The sequence below is a fragment of the Lactuca virosa genome, chromosome 1, assembly GCF_052849685.1.
Source record: "Lactuca virosa cultivar CGN04683 chromosome 1, Lactuca_virosa_CGN04683_v6, whole genome shotgun sequence".
NCBI lineage: Eukaryota > Viridiplantae > Streptophyta > Magnoliopsida > Asterales > Asteraceae > Lactuca > Lactuca virosa.
In genome coordinates this window covers 122,849,664-122,863,402 of record NC_136426.1, presented here as the reverse complement: position 1 = coordinate 122,863,402, position 13,739 = coordinate 122,849,664, and the positions used below count along the sequence as shown (strand labels likewise).

The following is a 13,739-nucleotide window of genomic DNA, read 5'->3' as shown; positions in this document are numbered from 1 at the left end:
ATCCATAAGTTGAAGTTTCATCTAGCTAAATAGGAGTAACTAAATTCAGCAACTCATGGTGAAAATCAAACTCAAACAAATCATAGTAAATAAGCATGATTAAAGTACTGAACTAAATTGAGCTAAATAGAACTTCTCTTCTCCCTTGGTTGCTGAAAGCAAATACCATAGCTCTTTTCCTTATGAAGATCGTCTCCAGGAACCCTCAAAGGAAGCCAAAAGGTCTCCCAAGTCATAATGAGCAAGGATATAAATAGTTTCTGATTTTTCCAAGCTCACGACGTGAGCAATAATGTCTCACATCGTGAGTACGTACTTATCCGTGTTTGACAATGATTCTTCCTCCCGATGCCTATCTTCTCGAATACTCCAACTCACGTCGTGAACCTTCAATTCTCACGTCGTGAGTACAAATTTTTGCTGGATTTGTATTCTTCTTTTCTTCAAACCTCCAAAGTTCCATGTTCTGACGTTTTTAGTCCCTCTTCTTCAAAATGTCTTCTATTCGGCTGCAAAGTACAATTTAACCTTATAAGTATCATTATTCAATGCAAATAACCAAAACATTAATAAAAATGTACTTAAATATTGCCTAAAAACATGTATAAATATGACAATATCAGTGACCTAATCAGCCATGCAAAGGCTTAAAGTCACTGACTTTATGGGGCAAGGGCCATTAGAGAGTCCAAATTTGGGGTTTGAGGTAATGTCTTAACTGATTAAGACCAAGTGAGTAGAAAGAGTGAATATGGGGAGTACTATGAGTGTAATTCATGTACGCCCCGCGTACTGCCCCAGTGTCCTCGATGACCAATCTAGATTGTGAGTACGCTGAGCGTACCAAGGGAGGTACGCCCCGCGTAACCTCACTATGGACTTTTGGGCTAAGTCTTATTTTGGGCATGGAGTTTGGGCTTGTTGCAATAAAGTATTGGACCAGAGGAATATATATATTCGTGCTTGGGCCCTTGAGTTGGGCTTGCCATTTAGTTTTGAGAGTGGGCCTTGGGGTGAGCCCATTTATAATTGGGCCTTGGTGGGCCCAATGGGTTTTAGGCTATTAATGGGCTGGTTAGTAGTCTTCCTTTAGACCTAATGAGTGAGAGTCTGGACTTAGTTCCTAATTGGGTTAATTGTGGTTTTGGCTCAGAGTTAGAGGCCGGTGTGTAACAACATCGTTTATAGGGGCTGTTCATCATCCGAGGTGGGTCTTCTCACTATACTTTACCTAGAGTGGTATTTATGTGTGACTAGAGGGTCGTATGTGCTTACTTTAGTTATGCATTTGTCTGTGTGATATATATGTTATATTATGTGTTACTGAGACGAGCTGTGAGACCGAAGGGTCCTCACTGAGACCGGACCAGATGGTCCAACGAGCCATGGGACTGGAGGGTCCCACTGAAACACATAGACCGGAGGGTCTTACAGAGTTATAGCCTCGAGTGGCTAATGTGTTGTATGTGGTACTTTGGGGAACTCACTAAGCTTCGTGCTTACCATGTTATGTGTTTCAGTTTTTTCTCAGGAACGCGGGAAGGCACCGACTCGATTGTACACACCAGAGAAAGAGTTATGTTTGAGGATCCTAGATTATTAATTAGACAATATGGAGATGCGTTTTGTAAATTAACTAAATGAGATTTTGGTGAAATGCGCTATGAGAATCATATGATTTTAAAAAGAAATTTTTGTTTGGAAATTTTCGGTGTTACAGGTTTTGAGCATAACAAACAATCTTATGTGTGCATGCAACCCTAATTGTCTCGATCTATGTTTTCTCTAGTTGAACATACAAGTATTAAACATCAAAAGGAAAACCCTAGGAACGACCTACTATTTTCGAAATTCATATTAAGATATAGTAGACATACCTTTGATTGCTATGTAGTAATAACAATCCAAATCCTTAGTGTTGTTGAAGCTTCGAGAGCAAGCACTACAAGTGTCGTGCCTCTAATCGTTCTCAAACACACTTAGCAAGAGGATGAGAGAGGAGAGAGGATAAGAAGACTTGACAATTTTGGCTATCCTTCTTAGGGTTAGAGTGGCCAAAAATTACAAGGTGTAGAGGCCTATTTATAGTGCAGATAGGATGTCCTGGATAACCCTAATTTGAATATAATATTATTAATTCAAATTTGGTAATTATCCACCTCCTTAATTATCAATGTGGGATAATCTAGAAACCCTAATTTTCATAGGAATTTCGTCCATACCCTTCCCTAGGAAGGTTCTGGAACCTCTTGCTCAACTATTGAACAATTGCACTTTAGCCCCTACACTTTTAATTAATTCATTTAATCCCAAAATTAATTCCAAATTAATTTCTGATTAAATATTAATTAAATAATACGATTTCTAATTAATATATTATTTTCATAATACATTAATAAATCATTTTTTTTCAATTTATTAATCAAATAATAAATTATTCCTCTTTCTCAATAGTTCATCATGTCTAGTTGATAGTGTGAAGGCAACCCAAAAGGACTGTGCTACTATCAATTCAAGTACATATCAATTATAATTATGTGATTAAGCACCTAATCAAACAGAAGCTTCATTACTCTTCTGGTCATCACTATTCGGTTTTTGTTCATGCTCTTCAGTCGTTTTCTTTGCCTGGGGTTCTTCTTTTTCTTTGTCTCCCCCTTGTTTCAGAAGAGCACCGTTACCCGAAACACCTTCAATCTGATTCAACATTGCAAAGACTGGTTGAAGTTTGTCCAATAGTTGTTATCAAACTGAAACGGTGAACAAGGAGTCACGAGTCTCCACAAGCCTGAGCAGATATTGATTTATTTCATAAACACAACTTTTAATAATTGTTTTCTCGGTTTCCAGATCATCCAGATTCTTGTTAGTATATTGCAGTTTCACCGAAAGGACCTTATCCTTCTGAGTCTTTTCAGCCAAATGATCCATAATGTTGTTTTCAGCTGCCACGTCTTCCTGCAACTTTTCTATATTGGTAAGAACGGAGGCGTTAAGCTCAACATTGTCGAATTTTATGGTTGAACGAACAACTAAGAGTGTCTCCTTATCGGCTTGTAAAAAATTACGAAACCCTGCAATGACTTTGTTTACGGCTTCAGTATTTGAGTCAGAAGATTATATGAACCCAACCATAAAGTCTTTCACCTCCTGAGATAGTTTTTTGACTTTTACGGTCATTTCCGAAAGGGTCTTCTCCGATGCTTTAATTGCATTGGAAGAATCTTCAAGGACTTTGGAATTTCTTTTGTTAACATCTCTATAGTAGCCTTGTGGGTTGCCAACATGTACTCCCTGTTGGATGAAGATGAAGATTTGGAAGACTCTAAGCGAGAATCCAATTTTTCAATGAGCTACTTAAACCGCCCTTTCGTCATCGGGGCATCATCATCATCATTATTGACGTTGACAGTGAAGGGACTAAAGACGAAGTCCGTAAAGGCTTCTGGATCATCTCTATACATAATATCATCAAATTCGTCTGTAGGAGGAATAATGGATGTATCATGTGTTGAAGTCGCACTAGAATGAACATTTGCCCCCGTATCAGATACGTTGACATGAATGTCTGAAGCCCTAGTCGCCTCCGGAATGGACTTAACAATCAGAACTTCTGGTGGAGTGGTAATAGATGAAGTGATTGGATGGGCGGAATCAGAAAAGATTGTGGAGGTTAATGGAATGGAGATCCGAGGAAGTGAAAATCCAACATATATATTTGTTCGTAGTCGAAGGATGGATGAGATCGGAATGGTAGTTGTGATTGGTGAAGATGGGGGAGTAAATGTATGAAAGACATCCGAAACAAGAATAAATGAAGGAGGTGGAGATGATACCTTCGGAATTGGTTCGATGGGAGTGGTTGCGAAGTAGCTGAAATATCGTCTTCCTCATTGTGAAATGTACCTTCCTCTCGGACTTCAGTAAGAATCCTGGATTTCGAATCCTCATGAACAAACGGAGAAGGAGATCCCGGTTTCTTATCTTGCTTTCTGGTTTTCTTGGGAGCTTTGACAACATCAGAAGGATCAGCTTTCACTTTTCTCTTACATCCCCTCTTCGGCTTGGTACCCTCCTCGATTAACTTTCGTAACTCATCCGTTATTGGGCAAACACCAGAAGATGGTAGTTTCCGATATTCATTCACTATAACATTGTCAAGTGGAACCTTGACCAATTAGAGTGTCAATTTCTCCTAAGTATACTTAATACAATTTTTTATTTTTTATATTTTTCATGTGTTAATAACACTTATTTTGTGAATATACTTTTGTTTGTTAACGATCACCAACTTTATGAGAAAATTAGGGTATTCAACTTGCTTGAAAACCAACACCAGTGTAACACTCTACATTCCAGACCTCCGTAAACTGATAAATATCTTTAGTTATTATCACATTCAAAACGCTATTCATTTAAATCTAATGTGATTACTCAGATTTTACTGATAATGGTTCATAATGCTCAAATCATACAGAACGTCGGATTAAAACATAACATGGAATACATGATAGATCCAATGGTTGAATCATATGGGATAACCTTCATACCAAATGTTACTTTTAGTCATTTTACCACTAAAAAGATTTATTTGTTAAAAATAAAACATTTTAAGTCGATGATTAATTAGGTTTTTAGCAGACTTTGCCTAACCAAAATTTAAAACAATATTTTAATTATATAATTATAACAGTTTTCATAAGGAATGCCAAAAGAAAAAAACAAATTCCCAAATTAAACATGTTAAAATATTACTAAAACACATTACATGTGTGTTCATGCCTTCATGTCATCTTATTGATTATCAAGCACACGGATCGCGATCAATACCCTTCCCCACCGTCGATTTATTTTCAATCCAACGGGGCAAAAGATCGCATGTACCTCTAAAATTTCAAAACTTGCCGCCATCTAACCCATTATAAAAACCCTTGCACAACGCCACATACACCCATCGAACTATTTCCACCTCCAAATCTTTCTCTTCTCTTCCGATTTCCAGCCTCTCATTGAATACCAAAATGGCTCGTACTAAGCAGACAGCAAGGAAATCCACCGGAGGAAAGGCTCCAAGGAAGCAGCTGGCCACCAAAGCAGCAAGAAAGTCGGCTCCGGCGACCGGAGGGGTTAAGAAGCCACACAGATTCAGGCCAGGAACCGTAGCTCTTCGAGAAATCAGAAAGTATCAGAAGAGCACTGAGTTGTTGATCAGGAAACTGCCGTTTCAGAGGCTTGTGAGGGAAATCGCTCAGGATTTCAAGACGGATCTTCGATTTCAGAGCTCTGCTGTTGCTGCACTCCAGGAGGCGTCTGAGGCGTATTTAGTTGGATTGTTTGAGGATACTAACTTATGCGCGATTCATGCTAAGAGAGTCACTATTATGCCTAAGGATATGCAACTTGCTCGTAGGATCCGTGGTGAGAGAGCTTAAGTTTTCGATCTGATTTGGCTTGTTGAAGGTCTTGTTTAGGGTTTATTTCGTTCACTATTCTGTTACAAGATCATTGTTAGGTTATCTGATTTCTATCTATGTTTTTGTGTAAATTGTGGTATGTCGATTGATTTTGATATGTTATTCAAATGGAGTATTGAATTTCATGTTATTGGATTACTAGTCTTACTGCTTGTTCTACAACTGACATCCAAGTTTCAATTTTCATTTTTGTTTAATTTTCACGTTCATAGTGAACTTTAGAAGTTTACATTTTCCAGAAATCTTTGCCATATTTATTTCTAAGGATTCATTTTAGAATGTGTCGAGTTTGAATAAGAATGCATACGGATTCTCTTAGGATGCTAACACCAGTGCATTTGGACTATGTAAGATAATACTAATTTTCTAAAAACACCTCAACTTTGAGTTGATATGAATGGATTTAGAATTTAGGGTTATTGTCTTTTCACAATAAGGACAGAAATAGAACCCGTCTAAAACAAGACAGGTCCCAAAAAACAATAGACCAAGACCATCTGGGCTGGTCGGAAAAAAGGATGGGCTGTTTCACAACCATCTCAAAATACCCATAGCTAAAGTTTATATATACATATATTTTTTTGTTGATTACACATTTTTAATAACATTGCTTAATGTGTTACCTTTTTGTTCTTTTATTAAATTTTAATGTATTGTTTTGAGTAAATCTTAATACTATATAATTTTTGTCATAACAACACATCTGTTAATTAAAAAACATGAAACCAAAAAATATCTAAATTGAACTATAAAAAACCAAAATCGAACCGAAAAAGGAGAAAACAAAAATCACAAGACCAAATTGATGTAGGCCGAAATAGATTGGAATGTTTGAAGAGTGAAGACCGGTTCCAAAAAAAACCAAATTGTTTTGAGACTAACTCGAGATCAGGGACTACCAATGTGCATCTTTATATGACAGTTCGATATGATGACATTTTTTCATTGGCTATTTATGAGAATAAATGTGTAATATCTTTTTAAATGTATGTGTAATGTATTCAAAATGCATCTGTAATATTCAATTAAATGTGCTTTAAATGTAATTTTGTTTTATTTAATAAAATGGTTGTTTCAATAACTATTCAAATATGCATAATTTATTTTGTTTATAAACATTTGTAGGACTATAATGAAAATATTGTAATAAAAAGAGTTGTGGTCAAGTTTGTAAACACCTAATAAATATATTGTTGGTTTTTGTAAAAATTATAAAAATGAGACCAATAGAAATAATGAATAATTTACTGTTTACACTATTTTTAAACAAATTCCATCAATTTATTGTAAAAGATTGTGTTAAAGAGCTAAAGTTAGTACCTACGACCAATAGTGATCTCTCAAGTAATATAATCATCAAATTTAGGGGACAAAACGTTAAACATGTATATGATCAAGTTCCTTTTGGGAACCCGAGAGTTGATGTTATCAAGTATAGAAAGGAACAATTAGTAACTTTTGAGCATTGAGCAACTATGAATGCTTATTGTTGAGTAAATAACAACTAACACGCATACCAAAACCACGATCAATATTTCAGTTTCCGATTAAAATAAAACAAGAGAACAATAGGTGCACGATAAATAAACATATTATTACTAAGCCCTCTTTATAATCTTTCTTTCTAGCTTTATAAACTTAAACCACTTTATATTCTAAATCTAAACCCATCTCTTATGAGAACCCGAAACTCCAGATTTTGTTGTACCACTTTTTCTACTCTTAAAATCTCCAGAACCAGATCCCGAATTACTCTGTTGATTCATAGACTTCTCTTTTAGAGGACTTACTGGCCTTGGAGGCTTTTGGATCAATTTATCAGAGAATTTCCGTTCTTCATTTTTCTCTTTTCCTCTTGAACTATTGCTATCTCTTTGTACATTTTCATTCTTCACATAAGGAACTTGTTTTCCATTTTTCAGCAAAAAAACTGGTTTTATCTTTTTGGTGGAGCAATCTGAATCTGAAGAGGAAGGACTGGTTGTGCTATCCATGTCATAAACTAGATTGTCTGTCATGGCTGGAAGCTTTTTTGAGCTTGAATTTGACTTAGAAGTAGAAGATCTCCTAAGTCTTGTGAGGTGAATTACCTACAAAAGGATTTATAAATATAATTAGAATGATAGAATATAGAAACCCATATGACGTACAAAAGATTTACACATAATCGATACCTTTTGTTCAAGAACTACCATGTCCTTCCTGAGCTTTGTGATAATCATGTTTTTGTGGCGGATAATGTCTTCCAGCTCTGAGATTCTCTGTTTTATACAAGAAAAAGAAACCATTGATAACATAAATTGTAAGAAAGTAGAAGAAATGATTTGTGTTTACGATTTAAAGAACTACAAATAGTTAAAAAAAAACATACCTTTGAACCAAAAGATTCTGTTGTGTGAATTAAAGCGGACAACTCATTGATTAAGGCATCCTTGTCTTCATATTCCTCTCTGGTGTTGCCAAAATCTTGTTCAATTGATGAAGTATTCCACTGTATTAGTTATGGAAAAACTTGATTAGTGTTAACGAATTAAAAAACTGCAAATAGTTATTGTTGGGAAATTGTGTCACAGATTCTTAAGAACCCGTCGAAAATTGATCACATGTCGAAAACTCCAAAACTAGAGAAAAACCACAGGCCACCAAAGTGAGAAATTTACTATATAACAAATTATAACAATCACATAGACTAATCTCTCAAGCCATCCTCAGTTACACCCAGAGTCTCCAAAAATTTGACTCACAGGTTTCTTTTATTACTTTTATATCTACCTGAGCATCTACTGTGGAACTGACACTGGGGGACCAATCTGACAAATCAGACATACGGCGTTCTTCTGGTTCCATCTCAATCTGAGGAGGTATCTTACACTTGATCATATCTTCATCATCCGCAGATTTCACAATAGAATTACAATCTGCCTGAATTATAAGAAAAGCAAAAAAGTATCATCAACAAGAGTTATTTTGAAAGCAACAAGCATATGGAAGGAGTTATTGAAGAAAAAAAAGTGTCTTTACTTCTATAGATTCTGATGGAAGCTGGTGATGATAACATAGGCGACACCCACAATCTGAAAACTTGAAATTATAGGAGGAAGTATCAGGCTGATCCTTGAAATAATTCACCTGCTCACATAAATTCTCAAGTTTTTGTTGCATGCCTAAAAGCACCTGATCCTGAAAACAGTTTGAGACGAAAATTAAGCATTGAATCTTTTGATAATAGGTTGTTAACTATAGAATAGAAATAAAATCTGTTGTAAATTCAACATTCAAAGTTCATAATTGGGAAATTAATACTGGAGTTTGAAATTCAAGAGTTTCACTTGTATGTAGGGAAGTGTAATACTGCAGATTTAAAGCTCATAAAGCCTAAAATCCATTAATTACAAATGGATCCTTCCTATTCATTTAATGAACCCTGTTCAACTCAAAACCTAATTTAGTGCAAAATTGAGATCAGGATCATATTTTAGAAAATGAATACTTCCGATTCAATTTTCTAATCGACAAATTTGGTTTAATGTCTGTAGATGCAAAATTCTCGAAGAAGAAATAAATTGATTGAAAATTTGAAATACGAACCCTAATTTCAACAGACTTAGTGAGTTGGATAATCTGTTTGTTCTTCTTCGAATTGGCAGCAGCAACTGCAATGATGGCGACAATCAGAACCCGATGCATAGGACTAAAGAGCTCCCACGCAATAGCTTCATCGGGGCTCAATCCACCTCCAATGGCTTTTGATGAGCTTGCTTCTTCGGCTCCGACGATCCGACCCTGTAGAGACACCCAAGCTAGCTGTTTCGCCGCCCGTACTGGTTGTGTCGGAGGGGTGAAATTGCTTGAGAACCGGCGAGGGGATGGGGAAACTTGAGAAGGAAATGGTGAGAGAGAAATCCATGGCGGAGGCGGCGCGTAAGAGGACGCTCTGAAGTTAATTTCATCGTCGGCGTCTTCCATGGCGGTGGAAAGAGGTGATTGAATAGTGAATACAGCGGTTTACGGCTGTCCAGTTTTCCGGTTTGAATATGTATTTAAATTTTGAACAAATGAATTATGAGAGGGAATATTATTACACTTTGTTTTCTAGCTAGCCGTTGGGTTCTTCAAATAAAATTATTTTATTACCAAATATTCATATTCTTGAATAAAAGCAATATATTTTTATAATAGTATAGTATATTAATTATAATTGTAAAAATATTTTATTTTTTCTTGAATAAAAAATATTTATAAAGTTTATTGCATTATAACACATTGCCTACGATTTTTAGTTGATATATAATGTTTGATTGGCTTGAGATAAATTATAGGTTATAATTGATCAAGTTTAATTAAATTAGTCAAACTGTAAATTTCAAGGTATAATCAAATCTGCAATAAAAAATACCAATTCATAATTAAAACGAAAAACAAATTGCAGCTAAAACAAAGATAGTTTAGTTTAATTATATTTGGGATACCTATTTTTCAAATTAATATTTATTGTCTATTTATAATCTAATAAAAAATGAGGGATCTAGTTGATTATTGATTCTGCAACATAACATTTCAATTTAGTTGGTAAGTTGGTAAATGGATCCCTTTATAGCACAGTCGATTTTAAAACATATCTTCAACTTTTTTTTTATTTAAGTACGTTATATTTTTATATAATATTCCCCGATACAAAATATTTTTAAAATTTTAAGATCACGATAAACATTGGTTTTACCATGACTCATGACACTTTTTGTCACATTTTTTTTGGGTTTCGAATAGTTCGTTTTTGAAACTCATTCTAATCATACTTTACATAACGATTGTACTAATTTATATCCAAGATATAGAACTATATGTCTATACATTAAATTCCCTTTGTTTATATTATCAAAATGATTCCTTGCCTTCTCCGTTAAACATCAACGTACACATATACGATTACAATGCCATTTGAGCCTTATGGAATGGACTATAAACGTCTACATCAACGATACATGGGCCATAAATATAAATATACAAACACACTAATAGTCCCCAACATTTTTATCCGAAAAAGAGCCTCATACGGTCAAAACTGGAGTAGAAATCGTAGAAGTGTCGTAGATAGGGCTTTGGCGAAAACATTGGCGTATTGACCAGAAGGCGGGGCGTGAAGGACACAAATGAAACAAAGAGCAACTTTATCTCGGACAAAGTGAATATTAATCTTTATGTGTTTAGAGCGTCGATGTTGCACCGGATTGCAGTAGTGGATCTATGATTTATATAGGTTGGACACACAAATATATCAAGTACATTTTTTGGGCCAGTAAAATGAACTAAATGGTTCATGACATATTAATCACTAATTACTAATTACAATTTCAAGAAAAAAGCAAAAATCATTTTATTTGATTTGGGGACAAAAACCAAATAGAAGCCAAAGTTTGGGAAGATTTTGGAAATATTCCAAGAAATGGTCTACAATTATGAGTAAAATGTAGGGACCATATTTGTAATATACTTTATTGTTTAATGTTTTGTTAGTTGCTTGTTTCTCGCCTTACACACACTAAAATAAGACAAGAAAAAGACTTCAATTATATATATATATATATATATATATATATATATATATATAACATGTAGAATCCCCCCCCCCCTTGAGGGCACCTACCCCACACATCTCTACCTGTATCTATCCCTGCCGGGTTGAATGACATGTAAATTGTACTGATGTTGTCACAATATACTATAGTGACATTCGAGGGATGGCAACGAAGCCTGTGAAGGAGATTTCAAAACTGCAAAGACTCAATAACCACGTTTGTCACAGTGACTAGAAGTGGAACGTCTGGTGGTAGGGCGACCACCATAGCTAGCATCTGCTTAAACAATAAGATTCGATGTAGGAGACACATGAATCTGAATGTCGTGATCAATGGTATCACATATGTAATTTAGGATGGGCTTGAGATTGTGAAGGTGAGGCTCTCGGGGATCACACATGTAAAGACAAATATGCTGAACAACAAAGGCGATATCAAGACGAGTAAACGTAAAGTACCAGAGAGCCCCGTCAAGACTATGAAACATGGACGAGTCAACAACTTCCATTGAAACCCTCGTAAGGATTATCTACCCTAAAACATCCCTTGTATGAGCTTTTTTAAATAGTAATTTCAAACAAAAAATTAAAGTGAGTTTCATAAATGAGAATCCTTTAAGAAAACAATTTGTTGATACAAGTCTCAAACAATCAAGTCCTTAACATTTAAAAAGGTTAAAAGTGCCAAGACATACAATAGCATAACGACGTAATAAAGAGATAAAAGTAAAGTAAGCAACAATACATACAAATTTATTCGAAAACAAACATCTTCTTAATATCCAAATGTTAGATCCGTCTGTGATCTTCAACTAAGTTGCCAAATGTGAACATATGTCAAAATAAATAAATTAGGCTTGGAAAGCCTAGTGAGTATTAATGCATTGGAGTAATTGTTACTAAATATATAAGTAAACCGAAGTAATATATTTTGTTAAAACATTGCAATATTAAAACAAAAAAATATCAAATAAATATTGCATTTTGAACGTAAATTCTTTTATAGGAGATTAAGTGACTCGATGAGTAACATTCAAACCCCAACCAAATTATCATCAAACCAATTTAGCATTTAATGTTATATGTTATATGTGTTAGTATCAAGAATCGATAAACAATAATGGGCACACGATAATAAGATGTGAAGAAAAAAATAACGCAAAGATTTAACATTATTCACATGATTAAAGTAATCAACTAATCCACATACGAACTAGAGAATGTTTTTATTAGTGGTAAAAATACAGTCGTTGTACACATGCTTTATACTTAGGGTACAATTATACATGGAGATCTATTTATAAACACATGTTAACCTAAAATCTGCTTATAGGCCAAGCCTAAAACGTAATAATTTGAAAACAAGCTTTCTAGTTAGTGGAAGTGCACCGTAAATGTTGTGCCGAGCATCACAAACATTTTGCTGAGCACCGCATACCTTGGAACGAAGTGAAAGGAAAATCCAGACCCCATTCTAAGTCTCAGTATTGACAAGGAGCTCAAAAGAAAGACCAGACTCCACAACTCAACAATATTGAGTGTTTACCAAAGCCCAAAAAGGTGGTTTTCAGTAATCCAACTCGCATCACCTCAACCTCAAGAGTTAAGAGAGTCGTATGATAAGAGAGTCGTATGATAGGTAAATTGGGTGATACTCATGTAACCTACCTAAAAGAAGCTCAAGACCCATAAGGATAAAAAATAGTCTATGTCTGCAAGGAGCTACACCTTAAAAGAGTGACTCTACAAGTAGGAGCACCCCAAGAGTTGGACTCGAATTCGTTGTTTCATGTAGTTTACCAAAACACCGAATTTGTCATCTCATAGCCAAATTAGATGTGCCTTGGAGGCTATATTTGAGTAGTTGAGATTGTCTTAGGTGGTCATGGTTGTTTGTACTAATGTGGATGTAAAACAATTAAATCTTGTATTTTTACATGCATTAATACATTGTTAATATTGTACCAATAATTGGATGACAAAAGAAATCACTTCTTATCAAGTTACAAAAGAAAGCATAATAGGCATATTGTTTTAGTCTTGTATTCATATTATATATGTTGTTATTATTTTTAATGAATTTTTAACTTGTTAAAACTTGTCAAGAACATTTAAAGAAGATGTTTAACATGATTTTACAATTTGCATTGGGTAAAGTTAGGGGTGACAAATCGGACAGTCGTTTCGTATTTTTAACTGACGCAACACAACACGATAATTTTTATACAACACGAACACGACATGACATGATGCCGTGTTTTGTTTTACTAACATGACAACAATCCATTTTAAACACGATAAAAACGACGAACATGACAAACACAAAAAAGATGAAATAAAATAAACTTTTAGTGTCTTTAGTTCAACATTAATCTTACAAAACACAAAAAATATGAAAAAAACATATTAATATAGTGTCAATTTCATGTCAAATCTTATATACGAACACGACACGACACAACGACAATAAACAATAATTCGAATTTCAATTTCGTCTTAATTTTGTCATGCATTTTTATTGTTTGGTATCCTTGATTGTCACCAAATTAAAATATGAAAATACCAGGACCAATATATAATTTGAACAAAGTTAGGGGGTTTTGGATTTTGTTTTTTTTTTTTTTTCTAATTTGGATGCAACATTATTTTAATTCCGAATCTACCCTTCAACCAAAGAATAACACGTGTCA

General features: G+C 34.6%; 2 protein-coding genes across 2 annotated transcripts; one reads left to right on the top strand and one right to left on the bottom strand.

Moving 5' to 3' along the window:
• Nucleotides 1-4,954: 4,954 nt before the first annotated feature.
• LOC145157618 (histone H3.2-like) lies at nucleotides 4,955-5,604 on the top strand. The gene has a single exon (XM_079076647.1). The coding sequence runs from the start codon at nucleotides 5,022-5,024 to the stop codon at nucleotides 5,430-5,432; it is 411 nt and encodes a 136-aa protein (XP_078932773.1). The 5' UTR covers nucleotides 4,955-5,021; the 3' UTR covers nucleotides 5,433-5,604.
• A 1,395-nt stretch (nucleotides 5,605-6,999) lies between these two features.
• On the bottom strand, nucleotides 7,000-9,509 carry LOC145106437 (inactive rhomboid protein). Its single transcript, XM_079043408.1, has 6 exons — nucleotides 9,063-9,509; nucleotides 8,496-8,654; nucleotides 8,247-8,396; nucleotides 7,846-7,965; nucleotides 7,649-7,735; nucleotides 7,000-7,564 (listed from the first exon to the last, which is right to left on the bottom strand). Exons 1-6 carry the CDS (start codon nucleotides 9,438-9,440, stop codon nucleotides 7,136-7,138), a joined length of 1,323 nt encoding a protein of 440 aa, XP_078899534.1. The 5' UTR covers nucleotides 9,441-9,509; the 3' UTR covers nucleotides 7,000-7,135.
• Nucleotides 9,510-13,739: the final 4,230 nt, after the last annotated feature.

Excerpts from the sequence above, each read along its gene's own strand:
- LOC145106437 (XM_079043408.1), bottom strand. The coding sequence starts at position 9,440 with ATGGAAGACGCCGACGATGAAATTAACTTCAGAGCGTCCTCTTACGCG. Across the intron at positions 7,966-8,246 it reads GTTCCACAGTAGATGCTCAG|TGGAATACTTCATCAATTGA; the intron begins GTAGATATAAAA and ends TAACTAATACAG. Across the intron at positions 7,565-7,648 it reads TGGTAGTTCTTGAACAAAAG|GTAATTCACCTCACAAGACT; the intron begins GTATCGATTATG and ends ATCCTTTTGTAG.
- LOC145157618 (XM_079076647.1), top strand. The coding sequence starts at position 5,022 with ATGGCTCGTACTAAGCAGACAGCAAGGAAATCCACCGGAGGAAAGGCT.